Below are 13,054 nucleotides of genomic sequence, written 5' to 3'. Positions count from 1 at the left end.
ATGTCAGATACTGATGCCAAAAGCCACCTTTGCAGTGGTATGATACGCAGCTGGGCGGCTGGACTGCACCTGTTGCACCTGTATGATACACCGCTGGACAGCGTCTGGTTGAAACGCTGCTGTTAACAATGTAATATAAGGAGTTCGAAAGTCCCTACAGGGCAAGCGGGAGGGGTGGTGGATGGGTCAAAAAAAGCCCAGACTTTCACCTGGAAGCCCTGTGTTTGCTTCCCGTGTGAATGTAGTGCCAAACCATGATACCTTATTCTAAACCTAACCATGTGTTTTTGTTTATGGCTGGTTATGGCATTTCAGAACTTCAACAGCAGATGTAGGAGGATACCTAGCATTTAATATGTAGACATGAAAGTCCAGTAACAAAGTGGCAATATGTGACGACGTGTGATGAGAACGTGATGTCTCGTAATAATGAATGATGGTCAAATGAAGCCTCGTGAAGCATTTTCTTTATTTTCTGAGCCTACTAGATGGTTTAAAGAGAGAGGCTCAAAGAATGGCAATTCAGTGTGCTTTCAACCTTTTGTTGAACAAAAAGCACCATCTAGTGGGTGCAAAAAATAAAGAAATTGCTTCATGAGGCTTCATTTGACAATCACTACCAAGCATCAAAAAGTGCAGCTGCCCTGTTCATCTCATACCACTGCTAAAGGGTGCATCTGTCCATTAGTATCTGATGCCAGGCGCCACTGACCAAGCATCTGTATTTGATGAGCTTGAAGAGACCAGGCTTTTATTTGTTAACTTTTTGCAGATAGCTTCAGTTTTACTGGAACTGTTAAACTGGCACTGCTTACTTGTGATTGCTTCACAGAACCCTCCATCTGAAGGAAGTCCATTGATGCAGCTACAGGTTGGACTGGTGACATTAGTGCACGCACCGTAGATGTCACACTTGTCACATGACCAAGCAAACTGCTCCTCACACTCACACTGCAGTCCTCCAGTGGAGTTCGGAGAGCACCCTTTAAAAAGACAGAACAGTGTACAAATCAGACACTGTCTGCTAAGAAAGCATTAAATCAGCCACACAAATGACAAAAGAAAACAAATAAACAACAAAGGTTCTTACATGTGGTGAAGTTTAAATCTATTATTGTTAAAGATTGACTGATTCTGTAGGGCAATGGGAAATTTCCCACTCTGTCCCTGAATAGATGAATGAAATTTGATGGCACACTGGAGACTGGGATGCGCAAGTCCAGGACTAAATCAATGTCCACCGGATCTGTGGAGGAGAAAAGAAGAAAATCCATCACAGAAGTCTGTTACTATTATACACACCAATATTCACACACTTTCCATTGTGTGCAATCATCATGACATGAATTATGTTGATCTAAGTGTGCACTGTTTATCAAACTTTTCAGCACATCTTGTTGCTTGAATTGAGACTTTACATGGTCAATGCAAGATGCAGTGAAAGATCTGTAATGGTAATGTTGGTGATGGTGATGGTGTTGGTGATGGTGATGTTAATAGTGTTGGTGATGGTGATGTTAATGGTGTTAGTGTTGGTGTAGGTTACGTTGTCTCTGTAAAAATGAAGAAAAAAGACAGCATACACTTTTAGTACCATAATACTTTTTTTTCTACTTTTACTGTTAATAATATTGTCTAGTACAAGTGAAGAATTACTTTTTATGTAATGTCTTATACGTTAACAATATACAATATGAGTGTCATCTGAACCTTATCCATGTGAAGCAAAGATACTTTTTTCTCATACCAAGAGGTGGCTTTCAGGACATGACCCGGAACAACAGAACAACAGCAACATATTCTATTTGAAACTAAATAAGTTCATAAAGTTCATGCAAAAAACATTAGCATTTACTTCACAGGTGGTACTCTGTTTCATGATTCAGAAAATTACAAACTACCATGTCCTGCATTTCCCATGAAAACAAAAGAACAGGCATTTTCCTCATACAGTAAAACAGACAGCATGAGGATCGGATGCAAAAAAAGCACCATCTACTGGCCAAGAGAGGTAACTGCCCTAAAATCAAAATTGTTAGAGGACTAAAGGAATAATTTACCCACAAATGTTCCTGAACAATCCACATTTTGGGTAAGTAGTGAAATTAAGTCTTTTAACAGTGTTTAGAATAATATAAGCCACTAATCATAAATGACACAGACACTGGAGCCCAAAGTACCCCCTCCCCAAACTTGCAAAAGTCACTCAAATATTCTTATACCATCCAGAAAGAGACACAAAATCACCTCAAAGAGATGCAAAGGAACTGCAAGAAGATAAAATAACTTCAAAAATGGGCAAAACAACCACAACAAGGGACCAAAAAACTACAAGGAGACATAAAATTAGTGCAACAAATAGACAAAGGGATACAAAACCACCAAAAACGAGACAAAATTACCTTAGAGAACCAAATGTCTACAAATGACACAAAACAACCACAAGGAGACAGAAAATTACGACAAAGCAAAAATAAACCAAAAAAAGACAGAAAATGATCTCAGACACCAAAATGACTACAAAAGACACAAAACAAAGAACCACAAAACGACAAACAAAGCGCAAAATTACCTCAGTATGAAAAACTTACCATAAAGAGACCCAAACAACAAAAAACCACACAGAACAACAACAAGAAGACATAGAATGACTCCTGCCACACAAAATGACTAAAACAGATGCCAAATTACCTCAAAGAAATACCAAATAATCTTAATAAGACACAAAATTACACCAGATACCAAATTATCTCAATAAGGGACAACATTACCTGGTTGAATCACAAAAATGATTACAGAAAGACACAAAACAACCACAAGGTGACACAAAATGACAACAAAGACACACAATTACCAGAAAGAGACAAAATATACCTCAATGAGAAACGAACCTCAATAATGTTCACAACAACCACCAAAAGAGACACAAAATGATCTCAAAAAGCCCAAACATCTAAAAAAGATATTACCTAAAAGAGACACAAATTTTCCTCAGTGAGAGAGGGAATCTTAGAGACCTAAATGACTGAAAAAAAAACCCCACACAAACAACCACAAAGAGACACAAAAAAAGAAAAAAATACCTCAGACACAAATTTACCTCAGTAAGACACAAGATTATCACCAAGAGGCCCAAATTATATAAAAGACAAAAAACAACCACAAAGACACACAAAATGACTCCTAAGACACACAAAGCCACAAAACAATGAATAACGACTACAAGATGTAAAATCACCACAGTCCCTTTGTCTTGCTCCTTTGTTGGAGAGGTTGTGGGGCCCTTTGCATTTCTGTGCCCAGGGGCCCATAGTCTCATAATCTGCCCATGCTACTAACAAATTTCTGATCATTAGTAATCATTTTAATCATTTTAGCTGACTCACTAAATCAGGAATTAAATTAGGATTTAAATTAGATAGTACATAGTTTAGCCTCCTTTACCCTCAGTGCAGCAGGATTACAAACAATGAATGAACAGCATCAGTGGAGGAATAAAATAGAAGTACTACACTGTAAAAACTACTCAATTGTAAAAAAGGTCCACTATTTAAAATTCAAGCAGTAAATCAGCTAATAATGGTGTATGTATTCATTCAAGTATTGCAATTCCTTTTTGCAGACTGGGCCTTTTCAGAGGATTATGTGTTTTGATTATTAGGTTGCACTACCAGGTTTAGTTTGTGAGCATTTAATGTCCAGCTACAACAACACATCAAATTCTTCAAACATACATCATATGTTTTGAATGTAAAATCAGAATCAGCAAGTAACTATAGCTGTAGAACGGATGTAGTGGAGTAAAAAAGTACACTTTCCTGAAGCAGAAGTATAATGTATCATAAAGTACTTAAGTATCTGTAAATTGTACAGAATCACCATGTTTTTTCAGATGATACACATCTCAGTGGGTGATGACATTTGGTATAGAGTGAGCAATTGTCTCTTGTGGTTGAGCTGCAAAAATCTCCGAGGCCTACCTGTTTGTCTTGTGTTGAGCTGACAGTACTGGTCATCAGTTGGAAGGGCATTAATGCATCCACATGTATCATCAATGATGGCATCACAGGCATCATGATCATTGCAGCTGTTTAATGACCAAACATAGTTTTCCTCACATCTGCACTGGTATGCAGTCATATTTGGTGAGCACACTGTGTGAAGAAACAGCAGCACAAAACATGAAGGGTTTATTCATTACATTTAAACCAGTTCAATTAAAATAGATTTGAATTTGGCAAAACAACAGGGCAGCAAAATGAAGGGAGGTTGTACCTGTGGTGGTATTAATGCCAGTAATTTGCACCTCAGGAGTGCTGTTGATTAGTAATGGATAACTGAGTTGGCCCAACATTGTTTGGAGATGCTCCACATCAGAGATGTTGATAACAACTTGGAGTACATAATCAGAGGAACTTATGGAAGCTGAGAAGACATGAAACAGACATAATCAGATATGGAAGTGATAGGTCCTACTTCAGCGAATAGAAAAAGACACATTTTAGAGTGATACAGTGGCATGCAAAAGTTTGGGCATCCCTGGTTAAAATTTCATTTTACTGTGAGTAATTCGGTAAGTAGAAGATGAACTGATCTTCAAAAGGCATGAAGTTAAAGGTGAAACACTTCTTCAGTATTTTAAGTAAGATTTCTTTTATATGTCAACCTTTTACAGTTTTAAAATAACAAAAAAGGAAACTTAGTAGCACCTCTCTTGGCAGGTGTCACAGCTTCTAAACAGTTCTGTAACCAACCAATTCTTGTTTGGGGGATTTTCACCCATTCTTCCTACAAAATTTTAATGATGATGTTTCAGTCTGGGGACTTCAAGACGTGTTTAGGATCATTGTCCTGTTGTAGAAGCTATCATCTCTTCATCTTCAGCTTTTTTACAGATGGTGTGATGTTTGCTTCCAGAATTTGCTGGAATCTAACTGAATCCATTCTTCCTTCTACCTGTGAAATGTTCCCCGTGCCACTCGCTGCAACACAAGCCCAAGGAATGATCAGGACAGGACAGGTGTTCTTTTCATTAAATTCTGTGCCCTTTTTTCCCCAAACATACCATTTGCCCACAACGTGTCCAAACATTTCAATTTTAATTTTAGCAGTCGACAGGACTTGTTTCTAAAATGCATCAGACGTCAGGCCTGTTTAGATGTTCCTTTGCAAATGTCTGGTGCTGGATTTTGTGGTGAGGACAGAGGAGAGGTTTTCTTCTGATGATTCTTCCATGAAGGTCATATTTGTACAGGTGTCACTGCACAGTAGAACAGTACACCACCACTCCAGAGTCCGATAAATCTTCCTGCAGGTCTTTTGCAGTCAAACAGGGGTTTTGATTTCTTTCTAGCAATCCTGTGTGCGGCCCTCTTACAAAGATTTTCTGGTCTTCCAGACCTCAGCTTGACATCCACAGTTCCTCTTAACTGCAGTTCTATCTCCTGCTTTGTGGGCATCAATTATTTTAGTATGCAGAGCGCTAGGCAGCTGTTTAGAGGAGCCCGTTGGTACAAGGTTTCAGGAGTCAGAGTATTGATAAAGCTTTGAAATTTGCATCACCTGGTCTTTCCTAATGATAACTGTGAACAAGCCAGAGCCCTAACAAGCTAATTATGGTCTGAGACACTGGTAAAAGTTGTCTGAGAGCTCAAATGTCTTGAGGTGCCCAATCTTTGCTTGGGGCTCCTTTCTTTTTTTCCACTTGAAAATTGTACAAAACAAATATAATACACTAACCATGTTGAAAAGCATGTTTCATCTTTAACTCCATGCCTTTTGGACATCAGTTCATCTTCTACTTATTTAACTATTCACAGTAAAATACATTTTGACCAGGGGTGCCCAAACGATTTCAAGCCACTGTAAAGTCTGTTGATACTATCAAAATGTGAGAGCCCGGCATCGCCAGACCAATTACGAGCTTGCAGATTGGTCTGCTCCCAAGGTTAACCATGTGACTCACCCATTCTTTTTACTCTGGCTTGAGTGTGAGTTGAACCCATTAGTTCCTGGAATAATCAGTTTTTCAAATGATTAGTTGAATTGTACTTCTCTTTGTCTACATATAACAGTAACTGTAGCTAATGTCAATTATTAACTAAACATACTACAGTGATATATCTCATATGTTTAATGAGGTAGTCAAATCACACCAGTTGCAGTATTTCATGGTAGAGCACCATAACCTTGTGTGTTAGGTCATATTAATTATGACTCTTACCTCAAAGAATACATTCAGAGATTCTCTGTATCCTGAATTCTTCAGAGTGGAGTGTATAACTAGAAGAACAACCATGTATCCCAGTGCTCTTAGAAACGCCATCCCAACTAGAGAGAGAATACAAGCAACACAAATTATTACTAAATCAATCACAAGACATGCATACCTTGGAGGTGGGGGGAAAAAATCAGCTAATACAGCATGGTACTGCTGTATTTTGCATGGTGACATTGTACTGATGCATGGACGCCAAGTTGCATACTATTTTTGGAATGAGAATAATAAAATCAATCGCTTCTTTGTCCCACTAGATGATGCTGATGTTTTTTTTCCTAGTGAGGTCAGCAGAAGTCTCAGTCAGCAGCATTTGGCAGGAAGTTCATCAAAACAAAAATGGAGGCAGCGGACAAGGAAATCAGAATTGCAAAAACCCCAATAATAATAAAATGAAATGCCTGGACTTATTTTGGATTTTTTAACACGGAAGGAAAGGAGGACTTGAATATGACCCTTGATTTGCAAGCAGTCATATGAGAATAAAACACTTTGGGAAAACTACGATCATGAGGGCTCACTTTCCACTCCACCATCCAGAGACAGAGAACTGGTGACTGCTACATACACGATTTAATACAAAGTCACACTGGAGCAAACATTGCAGACCTCCTGCAAAACGCAACACAAGAATGGGGGATTGCCAACAGAAACCTTGTTGCTGTAACAGACAGCACCTCTAACATGGGTGTTGCTATCCAGTTAGCGGGACACCTGCGTGTGAAGTGTTTAGCTCACACACTTAATCTGGCCTAGCAGAGGGTGTTAAATTTGCCAACAGTTCAGTTTGTCAGGTGTATGCAGCATTTCTGACAGATTTTATGATGGTGTTGGTCAGTCTGTCTGCTTTGGATCACATTTTGCTGCAATACAGATGATTAAATTCAAATGAAAAGACTCAAAACATTATATCATGAGGTAAAACCGATGCTAACAAAGTTTTCCTTTAAGTTATGTAATTTTCTACCTTAATATTCATTGGCAATGGAATTGTTGTGCCTTCAAAGCATCAAGTTGATTTAATATTTGCATATAACCAATTATCATTATCATTATCATCAAACCATTGTTTATTCAGGGACAGTTGACTAGCATTAAGCGTTCTAATGCCCTAAGTTCATATTCAACAGGCTAGAGGGATACATAGCTATATATAAGAGCAATTGCAATACAATGATGAAAAAAGTCCATAAAACCAAATAACAAGAGACAATTTCTAGCAGGAATTACAAGCAGCAATGAAAATAGTAAAAAGAAGAAAAAGTTGAATATCAAGAAATAAGTCTGTTGAAATGACATAACAACTACAATAACAACAGTGAAAAAAAGAAAATCATGTCTGTCGATTAACCAAAGCAGGAACTCTGTATAGCAACCATATTATCTAGCATAAAATTGAAATTATCTAACAACACATAACTGTCTAAATTGAAAACATATAATAAAATATATATATATTACTTTTGGTTCCAAAGGTACAACACCCAAAGTGTTTAGTGGAAACAGGGCTTAATTCTACCCATTGTTGCTTGTTATTATTCAGGAATAAAATGAATGTGTGTAAGCCATTATGTTTCTTAAAAGTGATTCATACCATTGTGAATGAACACAAGACAAAAAATACCCATTCTGTTTGCAACGCGGGACTTTGATTTCACTAACTAGTCATTTTATTTCCTACACTTTATTGAAAAATGATTGCTATTCTGTGGTCTCCCCCATATATTATATATATATATATATATATATTTATTTATATATAAATAATATATATTTGCTATTCTGTGGTCTCCCCCATATATTATATATATATATATACAGTACAGGCCAAAAGTTTGGACACACCTTCTCATTCAATGTGTTTTTTTTATTTTCATGACTATTTACATTGTAGATTCTCACTGAAGGCATCAAAACTATGAATGAACACATGTGGAGTTATGTACTTAACAAAAAAAGGTGAAATAACTGAAAACATGTTTTATATTTTAGTTTCTTCAAAATAGCCACCCTTTGCTCTGATTACTGCTTTGCACACTCTTGGCATTCTCTCCATGAGCTTCAAGAGGTAGTCACCTGAAATGGTTTCCACTTCACTGGTGTGCCTTATCAGGGTTAATTAGTGGAATTTCTTGCTTTATCAATGGGGTTGGGACCATCAGTTGTGTTGTGCAGAAGTCAGGTTAATACACAGCCGACAGCCCTATTGGACAACTGTTAAAATTCATATTATGGCAAGAACCAATCAGCTAACTAAAGAAAAACGAGTGGCCATCATTACTTTAAGAAATGAAGATCAGTCAGTCCGGAAAATTGCAAAAACTTTAAATGTGTCCCCAAGTGGAGTCGCAAAAACCATCAAGCGCTACAACCAAACTGGCACACATGAGGACCGAACCAGGAAAGGAAGACCAAGAGTCACCTCTGCTTCTGAGGATAAGTTCATCCGAGTCACCAGCCTCAGAAATCGCAAGTTAACAGCAGCTCAGATTAGAGACCAGATGAATGCCACACAGAGTTCTAGCAGCAGACCCATCTCTAGAACAACTGTTAAGAGGAGACTGCGCGAATCAGGCCTTCATGGTCAAATAGCTGCTAGGAAACCACTGCTAAGGAGAGGCAACAAGCAGAAGAGATTTGTTTGGGCCAAGAAACACAAGGAATGGACATTAGACCAGTGGAAATCTGTGCTTTGGTCTGATGAGTCCAAATTTGAGATCTTTGGTTCCAACCGCCGTGTCTTTGTGAGACGCAGAAAAGGTGAACGGATGGATTCCACATGCCTGGTTCCCACTGTGAAGCATGGAGGAGGAGGTGTGATGGTGTGGGGGTGTTTTGCTGGTGACACTGTTGGGGATTTATTCAAAATTGAAGGCACACTGAACCAGCATGGCTACCACAGCATCCTGCAGCAACATGCCATCCCATCCGGTTTGCATTTAGTTGGACAATCATTTATTTTTCAACAGGACAATGACCCCAAACACACCTCCAGGCTGTGTAAGGGCTATTTGACCAAGAAGGAGAGTGATGGAGTGCTGCGGCAGATGACCTGGCCTCCACAGTCACCGGACCTGAACCCAATCGAGATGGTTTGGGGTGAGCTGGACCGCAGAGTGAAGGCAAAGGGGCCAACAAGTGCTAAACACCTCTGGGAACTCCTTCAAGACTGTTGGAAAACCATTTCAGGTGACTACCTCTTGAAGCTCATGGAGAGAATGCCAAGAGTGTGCAAAGCAGTAATCAGAGCAAAGGATGGCTATTTTGAAGAAACTAGAATATAAAACATGTTTTCAGTTATTTCACCTTTTTTTGTTAAGTACATAACTCCACATGTGTTCATTCATAGTTTTGATGCCTTCAGTGAGAATCTACAATGTAAATAGTCATGAAAATAAAGAAAACACACTGAATGAGAAGGTGTGTCCAAACTTTTGGCCCGTACTGTATATATATATATATATATATATATATATATATTTTATATATATATCCCATTTTTCAATAAAGTGTAGGAAATAAAATGACTAGTTAGTGAAATCAAAGTCCCGCGTTGCAAACAGAATGGGTATTTTTTGTCTTGTGTTCATTCACAATGGTATGAATCACTTTTAAGAAACATAATGGCTTACACACATTCATTTTATTCCTGAATAATAACAAGCAACAATGGGTAGAATTAAGCCCTGTTTCCACTAAACACTTTGGGTGTTGTACCTTTGGAACCAAAAGTAACCCTTCAGACAGGCGTTTCCACTGCAAACAGTACTCTAAAATGCGAGCAGGGTTGTTGTCACTCACTGCTTCATCCAGAACTCACTGTATTTCTTCTGAACCTATGACACAGATGGACGTCTGCACCTTGTTTATCATCCACAGCATGAGGTTGCACATCAGAGTTTCTCCTGATGGAATATTTAAAAATAGCAGTTTTTTTCATTTAGACCTTCTCAGTCAAGCACAGGGGTTTGGTGTTACTGTAGCCCCCAGGAACGACGCTCCACAGCACTTTTTTTTCCCCTCCAATTGAGGATTAGAATATATGCAGTTCACATAATCTGGTCGAAATTCCCAAATTCCCAAATTACATATTCAGATTCAACTAGAAAAGCACTCAGAGAGTGCAGACCTCTGCCGAGTAGATGATGTTTCCTCCCCCTCTGCATCAGATTTTGTAGCCTGCATCACAATTAGGTTATTTGCATCACTATCATTATTAGGTTATATATGCCTTCATCACGGAGACACTGTGGTGTATTTATTTCGTTTTTATTTTGTACTAACACAGAATATAATATGTTTTTTCGTTTTTGTTTTTTTTTTCACTTTCTATTTTTCCAACACAGAACATTAATTTCAACTACATGAATTACAACAATATTTAGGAAGAAAGAAACAAGAAATGCTTTCTGGCCACCAGATGGCACTATTTTCACTGTCTTTAGAAATTGGAATTGCTGCTGAGGCTTTCAGATGATAGAGTATATTTAATATTTTATCCACTTTGCTTCAACCGATCACGACCAAAATTTTATCTTCTGTTCCTTGTCGCATTATCCACCTTTCCTGAAATTTCATCAAAATCTGTTCATAACTTTTTGAGTTATTTTGCAGACAAACAAACAGACGAACAGATGAACAGACCAACGCCGGTGAAAATTACATCCCAATTTCCTTGTAGGATAAACCGATAGCCGGTGATAACAGATGCTAGAAACTAAGCTGTTATTTGAAGTTGTGCTGGTAGATATTTTTATTCAAAATGTTCCCATGAAGCCAACAGTTTCAAAAATGCAGTAGGCCAACCAAACTGATGACTGGAACTTGTGATTGTTAAGTTTGAGGGCATGCTGCCATCTCATTTACATATTTTCACTCACACAGCCTAACGCTTTTTTTTTTTTTTTTTTTTAAACTAGATTGGCTTGTTCAACCCAGTTTCCTGGTGAAAGATTTGAGCTGCTGTAGGGTTCAGTGACAGGACATAAACTCCAAAAGAGCAATAAACTCCAAAATTTTGATCTAGTCAGTTTTCAGGACTTCTTTCACATGTACAATGAAAATACAGGGATCATTTAATAACCAAGGCCAAATCATGCATATATCACAATAAAGGAACAACTTCTCTCCAAGGGAGTATGCAGTCTTTTCTCTTTAGAGTGCAGTTTATAGACAACTATTCAGCATTAGGTATGTTTTGGACAATACAAACAGTGGGGGGTCATAAGTATTCAACACATATTTCAAATGCAGCTATTTACTTGAAAATTACACCAGACATTAGTATTAACTCAATAAAACAGATAAAGAAATCACAACATAAAAAAGTTATGTGCAATAAAGAGGAGTAACACAAGAAAAAAAGTCTTGAACACGCAAACTACAATGTATCTAATAATTGGTGGAGAAGTTTTTGTTTGCAATGCCAGCTTTTAAGATGCTTCCTATATGAAGAAATCAATGTCTCATAGTGTTCAGATGGGATTTTGGTCCGTTCCTCCACAAAACACACTTTAAATCTAAAGTACAAACTGATAGCAGGTGATAACATGGATGCCGGAAACTGTAAGGTGTTATTTGAAGTTGTGCTGGTAGATAAACTTCCTTCAGAATGTTCCCAGGAAGCCAACAATTCCAAAAATGTAGCAGGCCAACCTTTGAGATGCTGCCATCTCATTGGCATATCTTCACTGTTATGCATCACTGAATATGAACAAAAGCTTTACTCAAAGATGGGTTTTTTTGTTTGGTTTTTGTTTTTTTTTTAAAACCAGATTAGTTTCTTGACTTGTTTGAATCTAGTTTCCTGGTGTCACCTGTAATCCAGGGTTAAATTGAGTTTTCGATCAAACCTCCAAGGCAGTACTTTAACCCTCAGATATCAGTCAACATACATTATTTAGACTATTTAGTAACAAGCAACAAGCTCCAACAGAGCTATAAACTCCCAAATTTTTATCCAGTCAATTTTCTTGACTTTTGATACCATGAAAAAAGAAAATACAGGGATCATTCACGCAAATCATGCATATATCATATAGAAGAAATAACCTCTCTCCAAGTCTTTTCTCTTTAGAATGAAGTTCATAGGCAACTAATTATACACAGTATCGGAGATGTTTTGGGGGATACATAATGTCACATACTGAACATGAAAAATGAAAATATTCACTTTTTTTTTTTTTTTTTTTTACGTTTCAGGTGTTTGTTCCTACAAATTTGCTCAAAACAATGGAAGTGTTGGAAATAGAACAACTTGGTTGAAAAACTGCAGGAATCAATTTTTTTGTGTCAACACAGGTTCTAGTACGAGGCAGGACCAGGATTCCAGATCTCCAGTGTCAATAAGAAATACACATTACACATTCAGTTTCACCCCAACAATCAGTTCTTTAAGACTGACTTTGTGACATTAAGAGACGAATGGATCAAAATGCCAACAAATACAATTAAGAAGTATTTCACAACTGAAAAGATGGTGTTTTACAAAACTGGGCTGTCCATGTAGTAGAAAGATGCAAAGACATTTGAAATTGGTGCCACATGACCAGACAAAACAGAGGAGGCCCTTCACCCTAGAGGTCGCAGTTTTTGACACATATGAAACCAAAAGTCAGTGTTATTTTAACGTAACATGTAACTTACGTACCTATATCCCATTGTTGAAATGTAACATTATGTAATTTATGGATGGTTGTTGTCCAGTGACGTTTCTTAAGTGAAGCATTTACAGTGTTCATTTTGTCATCTATTTTAGAATTAGTCTTAGTTTTATTT

The 13,054-nt window shown here is 37.6% G+C and overlaps 2 protein-coding genes across 2 annotated transcripts in view; both read right to left on the bottom strand.

Annotated features, from left to right (window-relative positions):
* The window catches only part of LOC125897356 (adhesion G protein-coupled receptor F4-like), an 88,771-nt gene that overhangs the window by 61,636 nt on the left and 14,081 nt on the right, over window positions 1-13,054 (bottom strand). The gene's annotated exons all lie outside the window — the stretch shown is intronic.
* The window catches only part of adgrf8 (adhesion G protein-coupled receptor F8), a 122,970-nt gene that overhangs the window by 106,936 nt on the left and 2,980 nt on the right, over window positions 1-13,054 (bottom strand). The window contains exons 2-7 of the mRNA XM_049590641.1: window positions 6,224-6,330; window positions 5,966-6,011; window positions 4,276-4,425; window positions 3,981-4,154; window positions 1,091-1,246; window positions 816-983 (exon numbers count right to left, since the gene is read on the bottom strand). Coding sequence (XP_049446598.1) covers window positions 816-983; window positions 1,091-1,246; window positions 3,981-4,154; window positions 4,276-4,425; window positions 5,966-6,011; window positions 6,224-6,330 — 801 coding nt within the window. The remainder of the gene's footprint in view (window positions 1-815; window positions 984-1,090; window positions 1,247-3,980; window positions 4,155-4,275; window positions 4,426-5,965; window positions 6,012-6,223; window positions 6,331-13,054) is intronic.

The sequence above is a fragment of the Epinephelus fuscoguttatus genome, linkage group LG11 (assembly GCF_011397635.1).
Source record: "Epinephelus fuscoguttatus linkage group LG11, E.fuscoguttatus.final_Chr_v1".
NCBI lineage: Eukaryota > Metazoa > Chordata > Actinopteri > Perciformes > Serranidae > Epinephelus > Epinephelus fuscoguttatus.
Note: the sequence above shows the minus strand (reverse complement) of the source record. Positions and strands in the feature narration are given on the sequence as shown.